This window comes from Phyllobates terribilis, unplaced genomic scaffold (assembly GCF_046119375.1).
Source record: "Phyllobates terribilis strain yellow unplaced genomic scaffold, ASM4611937v1 Scaffold_4__5_contigs__length_816908805, whole genome shotgun sequence".
NCBI lineage: Eukaryota > Metazoa > Chordata > Amphibia > Anura > Dendrobatidae > Phyllobates > Phyllobates terribilis.
In genome coordinates, this window is record NW_027362764.1 from 64637950 (window position 1) to 64656459 (window position 18510).

Genomic DNA, 18510 nt, shown 5'->3' on the forward strand with positions numbered 1-18510 from the left:
CAAAGCACCCCCACACCATCACACCTCCTCCTCCATGCTTCACGGTGGGGACCAGGCATGTAGAGTCCATCCGTTCACCTTTTCTGCGTCGCACAAAGACACGGTGGTTGGAACCAAAGATCTCAAATTTGGACTCCTCAGACCAAAGCACAGATTTCCACTGGTCTAATGTCCATTCCTTGTGTTCTTTAGCCCAAACAAGTCTCTTCTGCTTGTTGCCTGTCCTTAGCAGTGGTTTCCTAGCAGCTATTTTACCATGAAGGCCTGCTACACAAAGTCTCCTCTTAACAGTTGTTGTAGAGATGTGTCTGCTGCTAGAACTCTGTGTGGCATTGACCTGGTCTCTAATCTGAGCTGCTGTTAACCTGCGATTTCTGAGGTTGGTGACTCGGATAAACTTATCCTCAGAAGCAGAGTTGACTCTTGGTCTTCCTTTCCTGGGGCGTTCCTCATGTGAGCCAGTTTCTTTGTAGCGCTTGATGGTTTTTGCAACTGCACTTGGGGAAACTTTCAAAGTTTGCCTAATTTTTCGGACTGACTGACCTTCATTTCTTAAAGTAATGATGGCCACTCGTTTTTCTTTACTTAGCTGCTTTTTTCTTGCCATAATACAAATTGTAACAGTCTATTCAGTAGGACTATCAGCTGTGTATCCACCAGACTTCTGCACAACACAACTAATGGTCCCAACCCCATTTATAAGGCAAGAAATCCCACTTATTAAACCTGACAGGGCACACCTGTGAAGTGAAAACCATTTTCGGTAACTACCTCTTGAAGCTCATCAAGAGAATGCCAAGAGTGTGCAAAGCAGTCATCAAAGCAAAAGGTGGTTTCTTTGAAAAACCTAGAATATAAGACATATTTTCAGTTGTTTTCACACTTTTTTGTTAAGTATATAATTCCACATGTGTTAATTCATAGTTTTGATGCCTTCAGTGTGAATGTACACTTTTCAAAGTTATGAAAATACAGAAAAATCTTTAAATGAAAAGGTGTGTCCAAACTTTTGGTCTGTACTGTATATGTGTGTATATATATATATATATATATATATATATATATATATATATATATATATATATATATATTTATTTACTTTTTTTTTCAAGTGTAATATATTCTAATTTTTACTCTGACACCCTAGACTCTGACCTCCTGTTCTTCACATGGACATTAGCAGCAATAGACTGCCTCAGACCATATTTGATTGTATAGAAGTTTTATCTGATCGTGCTATAATCCGGGCAAGCATTTCTATTCGGAGAGGAGAAGGTGAGCTGTGACATCACCTATTGTGAATGGTGGATCCTGTGTTATCTACTGTATATAGAGGTGTTATCTACTGTATATAGAGGTGTTATCAGTCATTGTACAGGAGGAGGAGGTGAGCTGTGACATCTATTGTGAATGGTGGATCCTGTGATATCTACTGTATATAGAGGAGTTATTATTTATTCTACAGGTGGATCCTGTATTATTTACTCTGTATAGAGGTGTTCTCTATGAGAAGAATGCTGTAAAGTCACCTGTAAAGTGACAAAGTGTGAGTCTAGTATCTCCCCTCTCCAATCTATCCTGAAAGCAGCAGCCGGGGTCATGTTTCTGTCCAACCACTACATTGATGCCTCTGCCCTGTTCCAGTCATTGCACTGGTTGTCCATCTGCTACAGAATACAAGCTAAACTTATTACTCTCACCCACAAATCTCTCCACAGTTCTGCGCCGCCCTATTTCTTATTTTTAACCTATATCTAATACACTACCCATGCTCTCTGTTCCACTCATTCTAAGACTAACATCCTCTGTAATCCAAACCTCACTCTCCCGTCTGCTTTATATTTCAGGCCTTTTTGAAATTCTATTGGAAAGAAATGCAGAGAAATAAACCCATTATTCTACCCAGAGCATGCTCCCACTAAAACACCACCAAGACTCTAGAAAACAACATGTTGTATGTTGCATTGTTCTTATAAAAAAACAAACAAAAAAAAAATGTAAAACCACCAAAAAACTGTTGTTGTTTTTGCAGAAAAAAAGTCCTAAAGTTATTCTCAGGCACAATCTCTAATTCATCCATAATCCTTTTAATTCCTCGTCTATAATTATTATAGTCCCTAATGATTTACAACATAACAACAATCATAATCCCTAATGCGTCGATAATCCTAATATGTCCATCATCCTGCCAATCGCTAGTGCATTCTTAATCCCTAATATGTTCATAATACATTCTTAATTCATGGTGGTAATCCCTATGGATATATGCCACATCTGAGACCATGATGTATGGAATCTAGCAATTGATTGCGCAGTTATTTTACCTACATCTGTTCCCGGAGATTCCCTTTAGATTGGTTCTAATGCGCATATATATATATACATACATACAGCGCACTACCATGTGCCTGCTGGTAATGCAGCCGTCTTTGCTTGCAGGACTACAGCTTCTCTATATATTTGCCAGACTTCAAGGTGTTAATATATTTTAATTTTAAGTTGAATGTCACACAATCTGCACAGAACAAACTGAACATTGCTATTTCCATATGAATAGGCATAAGCAGCGATGAAAGAGCCCAACGTGACGCCTCGGGTCAGACAGTTTTCTTTAGAATAGGATTCCTGCCAGTGGCACATTAAATTACTACCTAGTCTGTTGTGTGCCGTTTCACGCTCACATACAGGATTGTTAAGCAAGAAGAATCTGGGATGTATTATGGCTTCAAGATTAATGGAAGAGGTAGAGACTGGGGCATCGTGCCCGCTGCGATCCAGGCAGATGGATGTTGTTGCTGTTGTGCCAGGCTGTATAATGATCTCTCACATAAAAAAATATATATGGAGTGTAATAAAAAAAAGGCAGATGTAGATTTGTGTTAGATGTAGTGCAGCCAGAAATGTGAGGTGTAACCTGCATAAATTGGGTCTATTATTGAGCAGAATGAAGTATGCTGACATCCCACTATATACTATTTGAACCCAAATACAGCCTCATATATATATATATATATATCTCATATGAGCCCCCACACAGACCCTTATATATCATGAAAGCCCCCACATAGCTTCCCTATATACAGCATGAGCCCCACACAGCCTCTCCATATACAGCACGAGCCCCCCACAGCCTCTCCATATACAGCATGAGCCCCCCACAGCCTCTACATATACTGCATGAGCCCCACACAGCCTCCCCATATACTGCATGAGCCCCACACAGCCTCCCCATATACTGCATGAGCCCCACACAGCCTCCCCATATACTGCATGAGCCCCACACAGCCTCCCCATATACTGCATGAGCCCCACACAGCCTCCCCATATACTGCATGAGCCCCACACAGCCTCCCCATATACTGCATGAGCCCCACACAGCCTCCCCATATACTGCATGAGCCCCACACAGCCTCCCCATATACTGCATGAGCCCCACACAGCCTCCCTATATACTGCATGAGCCCCACACAGCCTCCCCATATACTGCATGAGCCCCACACAGCCTCCCCATATACTGCATGAGCCCCACACAGCCTCTCTATATACTGCATGAGCCCCACACAGCCTCCCCATATACTGCATGAGCCCCACACAGCCTCCCCATATACTGCATGAGCCCCACACAGCCTCCCCATATACTGCATGAGCCCCACACAGCCTCCCCATATACTGCATGAGCCCCACACAGCCTCCCCATATACTGCATGAGCCCCACACAGCCTCTCCATATACTGCATGAGCCCCACACAGCCTCTCCATATACTGCATGAGCCCCACACAGCCTCTCCATATACAGCACGAGCCCCACATAGCTTCCCCATATACTGCATGAGCCCCACACAGCCTCCCCATATACTGCATGAGCCCCACATAGCCTCCCCATATACTGCATGAGCCCCACACAGCCTCCCCATATACTACATGAGCCCCACACAGCCTCCCCATATACTGCATGAGCCTCACACAGCCTCCCCATATACTGCATGAGCCCCGCACAGCCTCCCCATATACTGCATGAGCCCCGCACAGCCTCCCTATATACTGCATGAGCCCCACACAGCCTCCCCATATACTGCATGAGCCCCACACAGCCTCCCTATATACTGCATGAGCCCCACACAGCCTCCCCATATACTGCATGAGCCCCACACAGCCTCCCCATATACTGCATGAGCCCCACAACCTCCAGTGGGTCTGTGTGAAATTTGCTATGCACATAGATTAAAAATACACATGTCTGACCTATATTCGGCTCTGTTCACGTGTCTGTTCAGACATTCTATTTTCGAGACAGACAAGTGGAATAAGTGATCCGTCGCATCAGTTATGCAAATGGATGCAGAGGGGACCCCTAAAATAATGTAAAAGCCATCCCGATTGGGGTACACCTTGTCGTGGTGGGATGGTTTTTATGTTTTTAGACAATCATAACTAAGTACCTACCTATGTTATTTACATATACTTTTACTATGTATTTCCTTGCTACAGGGTATTTGCTCATTTTGTTTTTATCTTCGGCTCTGCTTGTTAATAATTGTTATTCATTACAATTATACCAACGTAAGGTCTGGCTCATTTTTTTGGTTTTGGTTTACTTTTTAAAAAAAAAATGTAACCCAAGCAGACCCCATAATAACCAGTGGGGACTCACTGCTTCCGTTATGCATAACTGATGTAACAGATCTTTTATTCCTGGTGTCTTTTTCTTGAAATGGAACAGATTTAAAGAATGTCCATATAAGCTGATAATCCAAAGTGGACGAAAATGTGACGTTAGTTAGTCTTTTATTTTTTACAGGTGAGAATATTGGGATTTTTTTTTCCACTCTTCAAGAAAAGCAGAGAAAAGGTTAAGTGTGTAAGAGAGAGCAGAACACATACTGTCTTATGGCATTTCAACAGGCTTTAAATATCAGCTAATTCATTAGTGAAAATGTTACAGGATGCATACACATAGCTGGCATGTAGTAATAGCAGCACTTATAATAATGACTTTTGGCTAAACTTGTTTGAGTGTTTCCAGAGTAGCAAACTGGAAAGATTTTAATAGTTTTAAAGGGATTCTTCTAGAAACAGCTCCACTCTTATCTATAGGATGTGTCTGGTATTGCAATTTACAGTAGCTCTATTCTCTAAAATCTGCAGCCCATGAACAGCAGCCATAGTTTTACACATCATACCCTTTATGACTGCAGTAATCAGTTTGATAAACTAGCCAAATGTTTCAGCAGGCAAAAACCTATTGTTTAAAGCTAGTTTTTATGTCAACATATCATTTTTTATGAATTCAAGTGATTTTTCTTTTTTTTTTTTTTAATTTTTGTATTTTTAATTTTCTATGTCCTTACAATAGACTGACACTTCCTGATTGATAGATATTACTTCTCCAAAGTCTTCTCATAATCATCATCACAGGCAGGATCATTATGTATAGTAGTTATATAGAGAACACAGGATCCACCATTCGCAATAGATGATGGTCACAGTCAGAGCCAGACTGTCCATCTGGCAATTCTCACAAATGGCAGATGGGCCAGTGTCCACAATAGGCTGCTCTCCTCTTCCTGCGAGCTGTGAGGATTCTCCGGTGCCAGGGGCAGCGATTTGCATATTTCCGGACACTTTCCGATTAGACGTGTCTCGCCTCGCTCAGTACTCTTGCATTGAACGAGGCAGGTGACGTCTAGTTGGTATGTGACCGCGTGTATACAAATCACATACTTGCGGTCACAGGCCCGCTGCTCCCGTCCTAGTGAGCCCTTACAGCGCTGTGTGCACGCTATGTGCGGATTCACAAGTCTGCAGCCACATAGTGACACTGTCACGGGTGTGTCAAAGGTGACGGTCGCCCTGCAGTTGGTTGCAGGAGATCTCTGTTTGGCATTACAGACACCTTCTTAGAGGCTGGATGTCTCTAGGACCCAGCGGCTACCTCGCTCTAGCTAATTAGCTCCCAGGCCTGAGTGTGTTTGAGAGGGAGATGCCGGTGATATTCATTACTACTTGTGAGGCTTTAGCAAGAGCAGTATTTCGTCCTCTCTGGAGCTTGAGGCCATGTGCGCATTTGTCTGGAGTTGTCTAAAGTTAAGCAATCCCCCCCCCTCCCCCCTGTTTGTCTACCCTTGTTGTCTATAGAGTTTAGTGGAGATCGACTAGTGCTAATCTCCTCCCTTCCCTAGCCTTAGCCATACGCCAGAGAAAGTCAGGGCGAGGCACGCGTGCGGTGATTGGTGAAGAGCCAATATAGGGACGGTAGTTGAGACAGAGTGACACTAGACCAGACTATTAGGTCTCCACTCCCCTTTCCCTAGTGTCTGGGCTCCCTTTTCCTCTTCCCTCTGTTTTGCACGAAGTCTTTCCCACACCCTGCATGACAGACACAGATTGTAGCCTAAGGCCAGAGAACCCCTTTAAGCTTTCCAAATAAGCATAACCTATAATATTAAAGGGGAAATCTAACTTGGAAAACAAATATTTTCCAATGCCCGCCTAGAGCTTTTTAGTGGGAAGTTGCTCATCCATGTCCTCAAAGCTTAGTTGAGAGCATCTACAAAGAGTTCTTCTCTCTCCGGAAGACCTAACCTGTTCATACAAAACATTATTCGGTATTAAATTGAATTGATGCTGAATAATGCATAATCTCTCCTGTGGCGGCGCTGCAGGGAAACTGTACACTTACTGCTGTATTATTCCTACTATTTTCACCCTTCACCCTTGTGTGAAGACCCGAGGTTGTGGGTTGTAATAATCACCTAGGCAGGTTAACGATGCAACTATTTTTTATTCCTTACGCCCACGGTCTTACAGAAATTCCGGGTAGATGGTCACAATGCAGTGTCCCCAGTCCACAAGATCACCTCCCCGGGGCTGGTAGTCCCACTGCCCCCGTACCGGGCGATACTCACGGTCTTTCAACTTGTGGTTGGCCCACAGATTTCGTATTTCTCACCAGTATTGTCTGTATCACAGTCCATGCTCCTCCAGATGACCGATAACACGACTGAAGCCCATGTATCCAGCAGCAATAGTCCTTAAGAAAGTCCCTCAAATCCAGACAACAGATCCGTCAACCGTAGCACGTGTATCCAGTCCAGCCGGCAACCGATTTCCAAACTCCCTTGGCTATCCATACATGGACACCAGGAACTCAGCAATAGATCCTCGCCCCTCAATGCAACTCAGCCAATCCCTCACTAAATGAGTGCCCCCACCCCACAAAGCTAACTGTGCATTGGTGGCAGTATTTTCCTCAGGCCAAACCAATTACCTGGGGCTGCATGTGAGACCCCCTGTGGTGATGGCTCCGCTGGGTCTACTATCCCCATCCACACAATGGGACAAGTTCCTGGGAGAACAATGGCTTGAGGCCCCTGAGACACTAAGGAGATTAATGGAATGATTGCTTTACCTGATTACCAATCTTGGGTCTGGACTTATGTATGCATAAGATCTAGCCTGCATGTCTTCACCTGCTTACTGTCACTAAATGGAAACATTGATTCCTGAGGCTGAACTGACGAGCAAGCAAATCTCTAATAGAACACAACAATAAGATTGACAATATAACCGGTGCTCCGTGCTGGAAAAAGTCTGGAGAGCCGCGGATTCCACTCTACGTGCATTGGTCCAATAGTCTTTAGAACAAGGCCAGCTCCTCACACCTTTCATTAGGGAGGTGTCATGTCCTCTTTATATGTAGAGGACCTGTTGTGATCCTCATTGTTTATCATCTTTAAACTTAGCTACAAATGTATGTTCAAAGGGTCTGAAACTTGCACATGCTTTTTTTTTTCTATGCAATTAAATTACCAAACCCTCAATGCCAAAGAGAAGCAGTAAAAGGCGTCCTATGTCGGCGGCATCGAGTTGTGCAGACTTGGTCATGAGCCATTAGTACCTCCTGAGTATGTGTATATCTTGTCATACTTTACTAGCGCTAATATTTTGACATTACCTGATATCATTAGACAGAATGAGTAAAATAATGTAAGAAAGAATATATTAAATGTGATTTGAAATGGTTTTGAATCTTGAGTCCAGGAAAATTGTACTGTTATGCAAGAACATGAAATTTAAAAGGCAACAATAATATGTCACATTAAACATGATGTCTGACCTGCAGGCGGCAGGGTGTAGATCAGGAGGAGCTGGGCAGTTTGATTGACATTTTGAACTTGTATTTTATTCCTTTAAATATCTGTGTTTTCTATACTTAAGAGTCCAGTAGGCGGTCCTAATTAGTGATAGTTGTCAATCACTGATTAGGACCGCCTGCTGGACTCTTAAGAATAGAAAGTGCAGAGATGTAAATTAATAAAAACTGCAGAAGCAACTGCGTCTATTTGCTAAGTGTATCCAGACTGAGAAGAGCAGTTGCAAAGGTGTCTGCCTCTAACAGTGTCCTTATGTCCATTTACTTACAAGAAATGCTTTGTCTGTCACAATCAGGGTGGTGACCTATACCTACTCTCTCAGATAGTCTGGGTCGATCTTCCCGATTTCCAGCTGAGTAAGCGAATCTCCCATAAAGCCTGCGGAGTAACGCCGCTAGCGGGCACTGCATATAATAGGGGGAAATAATCTTGTAGATAACATTATATAGGCATAGACACGGCCTTGCAGTAAATATCTTGGCACGTTCTTATCTTTCAGTAAAACATATCATCGTTTTGGGCACTTATCCGCTGATGCCAGCCTATCTCAGATTTCATTTGACCCTGGGCATTCTCAGGATGGAAATGGAAAACATGACAGTTCCTGCCTAAGTGGAGGTGAATAATTTTTCAATTTTGTCATATTGTTTTTGTTTTGTTTTTTAAAGTCTTCATAAGAAGGAATACCACTCTTAGTTAAAAGAACTTAAAAAAATCCCTCTAAACCTCTGCATGACCCAGTATTTTACTCAAAGCTATAATGAACTCTCAACCTCTAAAAATTTGCCTTTTAGGAGCATTTTTTTAACTGCTATAATATGTACTTGATTGCAAATGTTCTATTATTCAGTGTGTGCAGCTCCTATGCCGGCCTATGTGTCTCCATAGTAACAGACTACTTTGTGTAGTCTGATCCTGAAGTCATTTTGATATTTTATTAGTCCCCCTCCTTTTTGCAGCCTGCTGAATTTATGTTTGTAAGGAGTAGGGGGACTAATAAATTGCACATAGCATAACATTTTGGAAAATTATGGTTTGAAAATGGGTGAAAGCCAAACCGAAAACCCAAGTGGCCAGGGTTTTATGTGATCCGGGCTTGGTCTAGACTTAAACACCATTATTTTTCTAATTAAGATGTTGGTAGGTATGCATTATGACTGCTGGATTGGACTATATTTATTTATTTTACTCACTTATATAGCGCCATTAATTCCGCAGCACTTTACAGACAGTATCGGCACTGTCCCCATTGGGGTTCACAATCTAGATTCCCTATCAATATGTCTTTGGAGTGTGGGAGGAAACCGGAGAACCAGGAAACCCACACAAACACAGGGAGAACATACAGTGCCAGCAAAAAAAACTTTACAAGTTCAACAAAATCTTAACATTCAAGTGTTTTATTGTAGATATTTCTTTTCAATTAGTATTTCGTCATGTCACCCTTTTATCACCATCTGCAGTCGTTCAGGCATGGATTCAGCGAGGCTGGTGAAGTACGTGGAGTCCATGGTTCCCCTCAGTGTCTTTAGATCATTGATGTTGCCAGGTCGTGTCTCTTGAACCTTGTTTTTCATTAAATTTCAGGCATTTTTTATGGGGTTAAGGTCAGGGGAATTACCTGGCCACTCTAAAATGTTAATGTTACGGTCATTGAGAAACTTTGTCACGGCCTTGGCTTTGTGGGCAGGGGCTCCATCAAGTAATCACCCAAAAATTAAGCAAATGTTCTTCCAAAACATTACGGTAATATAACCGCTTGCTTTCATATATTCTTGGAAAGGAAGTACAGACCTGCCCTGCCCATGCTTCCACTAAATGCCCCCATACCATCACACGGTCAGGATGTTTAACAGTCATAACCGTATATTTCGGGTCATACCGTGATGCGGTACTTGGACGACGCGCAATCTTTGAGCCTCTCCTGACCAACCTGAAAGTACTCTCATCACTAAACATCACTTTCTTCCACTTTTCAGCTGCCCAAGATTGATATTTCTTACAAAAGGCAAGCCTTCTCTTCTTCATTGATTCTTTGCAGCATGGCGACTTGGTAGACCCAGGTCCTTCTGCAGGCGGTGACGAATTGTCCTAGTTGCAATGTTCTGGAGGAGCATAGGGTACTTGTTTTTGAGTTCAATGGCGACTATAGAAGGATTTGACATCACTTCACGCTTCAAAAGCTTATCAGTCCTTGGTGAAGTCTCCTTAGGTTGGCCTGAGCCTGTCTTCCTCTGCGGTACCATCCTAGGAGGCAATGACGCCGCCGACCGCTTCAGCTGATAAATCTCGACACGTCCAGATCTCTAGCTACAGTAACCCCGAATCCATCTTCTCTAGCAGAGTCAAGGCATGGGATTTCTCTTCCATTTTAAGCTTCTTGCGACCCATTGGGGGAGATAATCAAAAACTGTCTAAGTAGTGAAATACATGTAAAGTTTTTTTTTTTTAGCCGCACAAGTGTAAAGATTTTTTTTTGCCGGCACTGTACAAACTCCTTGCAGATGTTGTCCTTGGTAGACCCCAACGCTGCACAGCAACAGTGCTAACCACTGAGCTGCCCTATACAGAATTTGTAGTGTGTTACTATGAAGAAACATAGATCTGGATAGGAGCTGTAGACACACAAACGTAGATTCTCTATGAAGATTGTTTTACAAAGATATATTAGAGAAGTGGAAAAAAAATGTTTGCATTATGTGGACATACCCTTTAAAATTCTTAGATGTGCAATACTACATTTCCAACATGAGCCTTTCTGGTTAGAGCATGTTTAACTTCTATCCGCTTTGTGTTTGGCCAGGTAAAGAAGAAACTCCTTCATTACTTGGTCTCTGTGGATCACTCACCTCTGTTGCAAGCTACAAGTCCCTCACAAGCCTCAAATCCAGCGAATGTCTTGCCAGTCCCACCACAGAGATGACAAGCCCAGGCCTAACCCCATCATGAACCGAGAATGTGTACAGGAAAGGACAAGCTTTTTCTCTTCTTTTTTTTCATATGCAGACTATATTCCATGTCTGGACGACTATAGAAGAAGGCACAACGTCTTATAAACCAATTTTCCGTCCAGAATACATTGCTCCCAAAAAATTTTTTTCACCAAAATTAAGCCAGGGTCTGACTGGCAACTGCACATTGAGATGGTATAACATGGTACAGCTAGTCATGGTGCCGCTGTCTGCTTTTATTAATGCCCAAGTATGTTGCCAGTATTTGCCATTCCATCTAAGTATGCAGCTTAGCACTGGACTGAAACGCGTGTACACTAAAAACCAATGATTGTTTCACATGGTGATGTGGCGCCATCTGCTTGTCCTTGCGTTTTTATTTCCGGTTGTAAGCTTTTCTTCCTTTTTTGTGCCATCTGCGGGTCTACACAGCTGAACACATGGGCCTTTTTTTCTATTTTTGTATGTGCAAGGTTAAAACTTCCATTAAAAAGTACAAAACACAGAAATAAAACATGGGTTGACAGCAAATATTTCAGTTATTTATTCAGACTTTCAACTTTTAAGGTTTGGTCCATATAGGAAATTGTCAAAATACATGTAATGAACTAATCACTTCAAGGAAGCTTCTAAAAACAGACTTGGGCTCCGCAGAGTACAATAGGACTTTTAGGTTTTCATCATTTAACACTATACTGGGAAAGTAGCCTTCAATATAGGGAGCTGGCCTCCGCTGCAGGGCCCCTTTAGCGGCATCCTGTGGAGTAGCTTCTGACCGGTGGAGCGAGCTAAGGGATTAAACAGTGTCCTGTGGCGTAGCTGCTGACCGGTGGAGCGAGCTAAGGGATTAAACAGTGTCCTGTGGAGTAGCTGCTGACCGGTGGAGCAAGCTAAGGGATTAAACTGTGTTCTGTGGAGTAACTGCTGACCTGTGGAGCAAGCTAAGGGATTAAACATAACAACAAGTCGTCAGGTCAGTATCCAAGATGGGGGCAAGGATAAAATCAGATCCAAATACGTAATCTGGTGGAGTTGGGTTAGATCTAAATGGGTCAATCGGAAGCAAAAATGGGGGAAAAAAAAGTCAGGCTGTCCAAAGATCCAACCAAGAATTAATCAGGAGACCAATGAGGAACACAATTGGCTACGAATATAGAAATTCAATTGAAATAAGAACCAGGGTTGTATCGAAAACAGAACAAGAATTGGCTGCCGAACCCCTTTTCTGATTCTTCCACTGACCGGCTATTGTGATTTGCTGCTCAGCCAGAACAACTGATTGACCCAAATTACTGGCAAGAACGGAACCAAAGCAACAATGTCTAACAGATACCTTCAGCAACAGAGCGAGGGAAAGGTGAGTTTATGGCAGCACTAGACTTCAGTAACTTTCAACAGAATCAAAGAAAATACAGGAAAGTAGCCATTAATACAAAACATGTAATTTAAATAAACTTAAATTTGGCTCCAAAAATGGAAAAATAATAAGTAAATGTATAAAAAACCTAAGTAAAAAGAAGATCCCTTCATATAGCTAAACAATCAAAAAGTCTTAGACTCTCCAACTAATGAGCATATGATCCATGATAAGTAGTAGGTATTATTAATGCCTGTCCATTGCGCATTCGTCATTACTAGTGATGAGCGAGCATTCTTGTTACTCGAGATTTACGAGCATGCTCGGGTGTTTTCCGAGTATCTTCAGCATGCTCTGGTGTTATGTTTTAGTCACTCCTGTGCTCATAATTTGCGACTGTTTGACAGCTTTAATACATGTGAGGAATGCCTGTTCTATTCAATCCAGACCCCATATAGAACACCACATCAGAATATTGCAATTTACATTATTTTTATTAAATCTTCGTTCAGACAAAGGGAAGAAATTCACCTTGATCACCTTCATGGCCTGAGTCTCTATATTTCATAATCTACAGATTAATTTACTACCATTGTGCACCAAACAAAAGCCAAGAGTATTTTGTCCTGTAAATTAATTCAGACCCCAGCCCCTCCCTTGCTGGCTGCAGCACTGATCACCTATCCACTAGTGATGAGCGAGCGTGTTCTGTTAACCTTTTCGGAGAGCATGCTTGGGTGCTCGCCGAGTGTTTGCGGCATACTCGAATGTTATGTTTGAGTCACTCCATGTGCATGATTTGCGACTGTTTGACAGTTTTAATACATGTGAGGAATGCCTAACAAACAGGGATTCTTCACGTGTATTAAAGCTGTCAAACAGTCGCAAATCATGCACACAGAGTGACTCAAACATAACATTCGAGCACACTGAAGATGCTCGGAAAACACCCGAGCATGCTCACTCATCACTACTAATTACCTTTATCCATAATAAAGCAACAGAGAACACAAACATTAAGTTAAAATTGTTTTAGCTCAGCAGCTGAGGGGCTGCTTGGAGGATGCACCCCCTTCTTGGAGTCATTATGGAGTGAGCCCTCCTCCGAGCAACTAGCAAAGAATTTAAAAGAGGTTACCTTGCTGCACCCAAAACATTTTGGTACCCAGAATAGGGGAAGAAACCCCAACATAATTGCTTAGTGTAGAATACACAAAATGTGATCCTAGCCTTGTACTGAAAGCTATCAAAAAGGTTGTGTATCCCAAAATGTTACCAATAAAAACCCTAACTTATCCCGCACAAAAACAACTTCCCACTGAGGTCCGTCATCTATCACTGGAAATATAGGGGGTTCCCACGTTACCGGTAGGACAAAGACTCTGGAAAAGCAACAAGGCTCCCACACCCTCAAATAAATTTCAGTGCAATCTGCGCTCTTAAATCAAAATGCCCCTCTCCCTTCTGAGTCCCTCTGTGCCTAAACCGCAGTAAAAGGCCACATGGTTGACATCACTGTAGTGGGCAGAGCCCTCTTAATTTATGAAGTGCGTCTCCAGAAGCACAAGTTGGGCACTATCTATGGGCACTAAGATGGCATTTCTACAATTCTCGGGAAAAAAGAACGGAGTTGATTTTACAAACTGAAAACACCTGTGGGCCCAAAATAGTTACTGCAGTCAGAGATTAATTCATTCACAGGGTCACTTATGGGTGTGGGGGGGGGGTTTCTGTTGTTCTGGTACTTCAGGGGCTCTGCAAATGTTACCCTCAAACTATTCCAGCAAAATCTATACTTCTAGATGAATCCTTTAAAGGGACTCTGTCAGCACAGGATGACTGTGCTGACAAAGTCCCACTTCTCGGTGCTTCATGGTGGAGCCAATCATTTAAATACACCTTCCCACCTGCTTGTTTACCCTCAATTTCCACCCCCCTCTTCTTTGATTGACAGCTCTGGCTTCATAGACCAGAGATACAGGGAAAACAAGCAGGCGGGAAGGTGTATTTAGATGATTGGCGCTGCCATGAAGCGCCGTGCACCTGTACTTGGTTTGAACAGTCATTCTCTGCTGACAGAGTCCCTTTAAGCAGTGAAGTTTCCAATATGGGGTCACTCGGGGGTTTCTGCTGATCTGGCACTTCAGGGGCTCGGCTAATGGCACCTACAAACTAATCAAAATCTGCGTTCTAAAAATCCAAGTAGCGCTCCTTCCCGTCTGATCCCTGTCTTATGCTCAAACAGTAGTGTACAGCCACAAATGGGATTTTAGCACAATGGTAAAAATGTAATAAATTGTCTTGTCTTTTTTCTCCTATTACTCCTCGTGTGAATTAAAACATTGAGGCTAAAGTAACATTTTAGCGGAAAAACCTAAACTTTTATTTTTCACGGCCCAATCTTATAAATTTCTGTGATGTAATTGGTGGGTTAAAAATGCTCACCACACCCCAAAATGAATTCCTTATGGAGTTCAGTTTGCCTATTGGGGTGGCTTATGGGTGTTTCTGCTTTTTTTGGCACCTCAGGGGCCCTGCAAATACATCATGATATCCATATATTTGCTTTCCAAAAATTAAATAGCGCTCTTTGCTTTCTAAGCTTTGCCATGTGCCTAAACATGAGTCTTTGACCACATATGACAAGATCTGTAAAGCGCTGTGGAATATGGTGGTGCTATAGAAGTAATCATAATAAATAAAATTGGGGCATCACTGCATTTGAAATTGCATAAAAAATTATGGAATCCATTTTATCCTATTATACCTTGTGAAAATTACTCGAGCACCCGCGCTACTCTGTGCAAACTCGAGTAACGAGCACTTGTGCTCATCACTAGCTCTTTACTTTCTGAGTTCTGTTTTATGCCCAAACAGTAGTTTTTGACTGCATATAGGTCATCACCGCATTCGGGAGAAATTTAGTAACAAATCATAGGGTCCAATTTATCCTATTACCCCTTGTGAACATTCCGAACAAAATTACAGTCACTAATCACAGGAATGAGTGTGGTGTGTTGTGTTTGAGCACGGTTTGGCACTGACTGACAGCACAGGATGCACTGCATAGCCGGATGTCAGTCACTGCCGGGGTATGGTTACAGCCGCAGCTCTGAGTCCAGTGAGCTGCAACTGTAATTTCTCAGGGCATGCTTGTGTGACAAAGACGGCAGCTCCCTGAATAAATAGTTAATTTTCTCTTGGTTACCACCTTAAAATATGGCGGTTGATTAACAATATGCAGATTAACGCAATAGGTGCAGGTTTGTAGCATTCAGACAAAAAAGGTTCCCTTTAAGTAATTATTTTGAGGCTCCTCCTTACGATGGGGGTGCAGCTCCCATGTGGTGGCAGGGATGACCCTGCCGTCACTTATCATGATAAAGAATATTCTGCATAGCCGCTGTTCCCACAGACAGTCTTCCACGCAGCCCTTTGCTTTGAAGTCAACGGGAGTTACAGGAAGAGCCAAGTAATCTGCTTCCAATGATGAGAGCACACGTCCTAAAGATGTGCCGTAATGCGTGTGTCCTCTTCGCCCTCATCATCAGAGCAGGGGCAACCCCTCAGGCAAAATGTACTTACTGGATAGGTGAGGGCCCTGTGCGGCTGGCAGATGTCCAGCAATATGACTTTGGGATAAATAATGGACCCAGACTCCCAAACAAAATAAATCCACAAAGCATTGTAATTGGGTATCAAATCTTTATTTAAATTTACATGACACCGATAACAGAACGACTCACGAAGAATCACCCTCCAGAACGCAGGAGAGGAAAACACCCTGTGAAGGAAACCTCTAGGGAACCATGGCTGGAGGATTGCCCTTCCTTTGAGCTTAGAGAGTTAGTGCCGATATATAACAGATGTAACTGCAGAGTTTTAGAATTTGTACATTTTACCAGATTTACAGAGATATACATAATATAGACCATAAATGGGATAAACCGGATGTCGGAGAGATCTGGCTGTGATATCTGTTACCACATTGGTTGATCTAATTGCCTAGGTGGATGAACCATTTCTCCCTTACAGATCCAGGTCCGCTTCTCAAAAAGTTGGGACACTCTGTTAAAGGTGGTTGTTCATTATAGATAACCCCTAAAACCTGCTAGAACCTCCAAATTATACAAATGTCGGCACAAAGTGGATGGGATTTATTGAAATCTTATGCCCACTTTCCTTTTTTTCTTACTCATCATAAACTGACCTGCAGTGCGTGTTTCATATCTGTAACACGTCAATTTCTCTTGCGAGTACTTTGAGTTTTCTGTGCAGGAGCCTTATTATTTCCCTAGCCTAAAACATAGAAGTTAGTGATTACATGTAAAGGTTTTTTAGATGTGATATGTAACACTGAAGTCCAAAGACCGTGCTCATACCTAGTGGTGCCAACCGTACAGAAATTCCAGGATACTCCGTTAAAAATAGGGCACTTTTTTTATTTTTTTTACCTGTCCGTAAAAAAAAAATATATATATCATCTATATGCATCTGTTGTTTTCTTTTTAAACTGAAGAAACTTGTACAGATTATATAGCTGTAACATTTTAGCGCAAAAAAATAAACTTTTTGTTTTCAAGCACAATCTCATAAATTTCTGTGATGTAGTTTGTAGGTTAAAAATGCTCACCACATCCCAAAATGAATTTGGCTATAATTCTCATCATATTGCAGTTTACAATTAATGCAGCTGACGTCTTCAAGTCAGAATTATGGGCTGTAGACATGTATTGCTTATCATAATTATTTATGATGGTTTTCCAATCTGTAGGTAAAAAATATTTTGTCCGTGATTTTTTGATAAGCTGTTCAGAAAAAATAAACTGTCAAGTTGGCAAGCCTGTTGTTTATAAGTCTCGCATATAACCAGATTTTCCATTTAGACTTTAATTTAAGCAGAATAGATCTAATTAATCTATGAAGGCAGCAGACCATAATGTGCAACTTTATTAAAAATGCAAATATGTAGTTCAATGATATTGTTTTAGGCTCAACATTATGTTCCAGTAATGGAAGGAAGGGGGTACTGATAGTACTAATTACTCTGCTCAAAAAATAAAGGGAACACTTATACATTGCAGTATAACCACAAGTAAATTAATCTTATGTGATATAAATCTGTCCAGTTAGGAAGTAGAAGAAAGTGTGAATCAATTTGGTGTAAAATTAAATTGACAACCGCAACGGAGAGAGGACACAGCAAAACACCCCTAAAAAAAGAGATGGTGCTACAAAATGACTTTGCCGTTACAGGAGGAAAGCCAGATAGAGATGTAGAAGGGCGAGCACCCAGCAGCATGACCGGAACAGGAGGCGCCCTCGAGTCCAGTAGCTCATCATAATGTACAATTCCACATGTGTTGGTGGTAGAAGTGGCCCCTTTATGGCAGCACAGGTTACACCAATGTTATCTTTAACCCTGCTCCAATGGCTAGTGGTGTGTATGTTTTAGAAAATGGTCAGACTCCATGAGGACCCAATATTCTTTAGTTGGACCATGCCAAGCATGGTGCACCTCAAATAGGATTTGTCCAAAAACTCACCAGAAGCAACAGGTCCTTCGTTGGTGCCCCATTCGCTTCACAAATGACAGCAGGTTCATATGAAGCACATGCGATAGACCTGAAAGAGTCTGGAGACGCTGTGGTGAACATCATGCTGCTTGCAACATCATCCAACATTGGTGTGGGAAAGTATATGCTTGTAGGATTGCAAATGGTGCCCTGACTGCTGTTTGGTTCTGAGGTTTCATCCGGTAGCTTTGTCAGACCTTCATCTGGTGCACGGCCCATGGGTTACTCCTGGTACAGGACCATTCCCGGCCTTATGGGGCCAGAGTGTGCAGACCGATCCTGGATGATGAAGGTGTTGATGCTTCATGACCGTCCCTCACATTCTCCAGACCTTAATGCAACCCCTGGCAAAAATTATGGAATCACCGGGCTCGGAGGATGTTCATTCAGTTGTTTAATGTTGTTGAAAAAAAGCAGATCACAGACATGGCACAAAACTAAAGTCATTTCAAATGGCAACTTTAGGGCTTTAA

The 18510-nt window shown here is 42.2% G+C and overlaps 1 protein-coding gene across 2 annotated transcripts in view; it reads left to right on the forward strand.

Annotated features, from left to right (window-relative positions):
• RUNDC3B (RUN domain containing 3B) overlaps positions 1 to 13228 on the forward strand; it is a 181577-nt gene extending 168349 nt beyond the window's left edge. Inside the window, exons 9-10 of one of the 2 annotated variants that reach the window (XM_073677439.1) lie at positions 8653 to 8771; positions 10957 to 13222. In XM_073677439.1, coding sequence (XP_073533540.1) covers positions 8653 to 8771; positions 10957 to 11102 — 265 coding nt within the window. In that variant the 3' untranslated portion in view covers positions 11103 to 13222. Of the gene's footprint in view, positions 1 to 8652; positions 8772 to 10956 lie in introns of both variants that reach the window. The other variant, XM_073677440.1, reaches the window with a different exon arrangement.
• The last annotated feature ends 5282 nt before the right edge of the window (positions 13229 to 18510 follow it).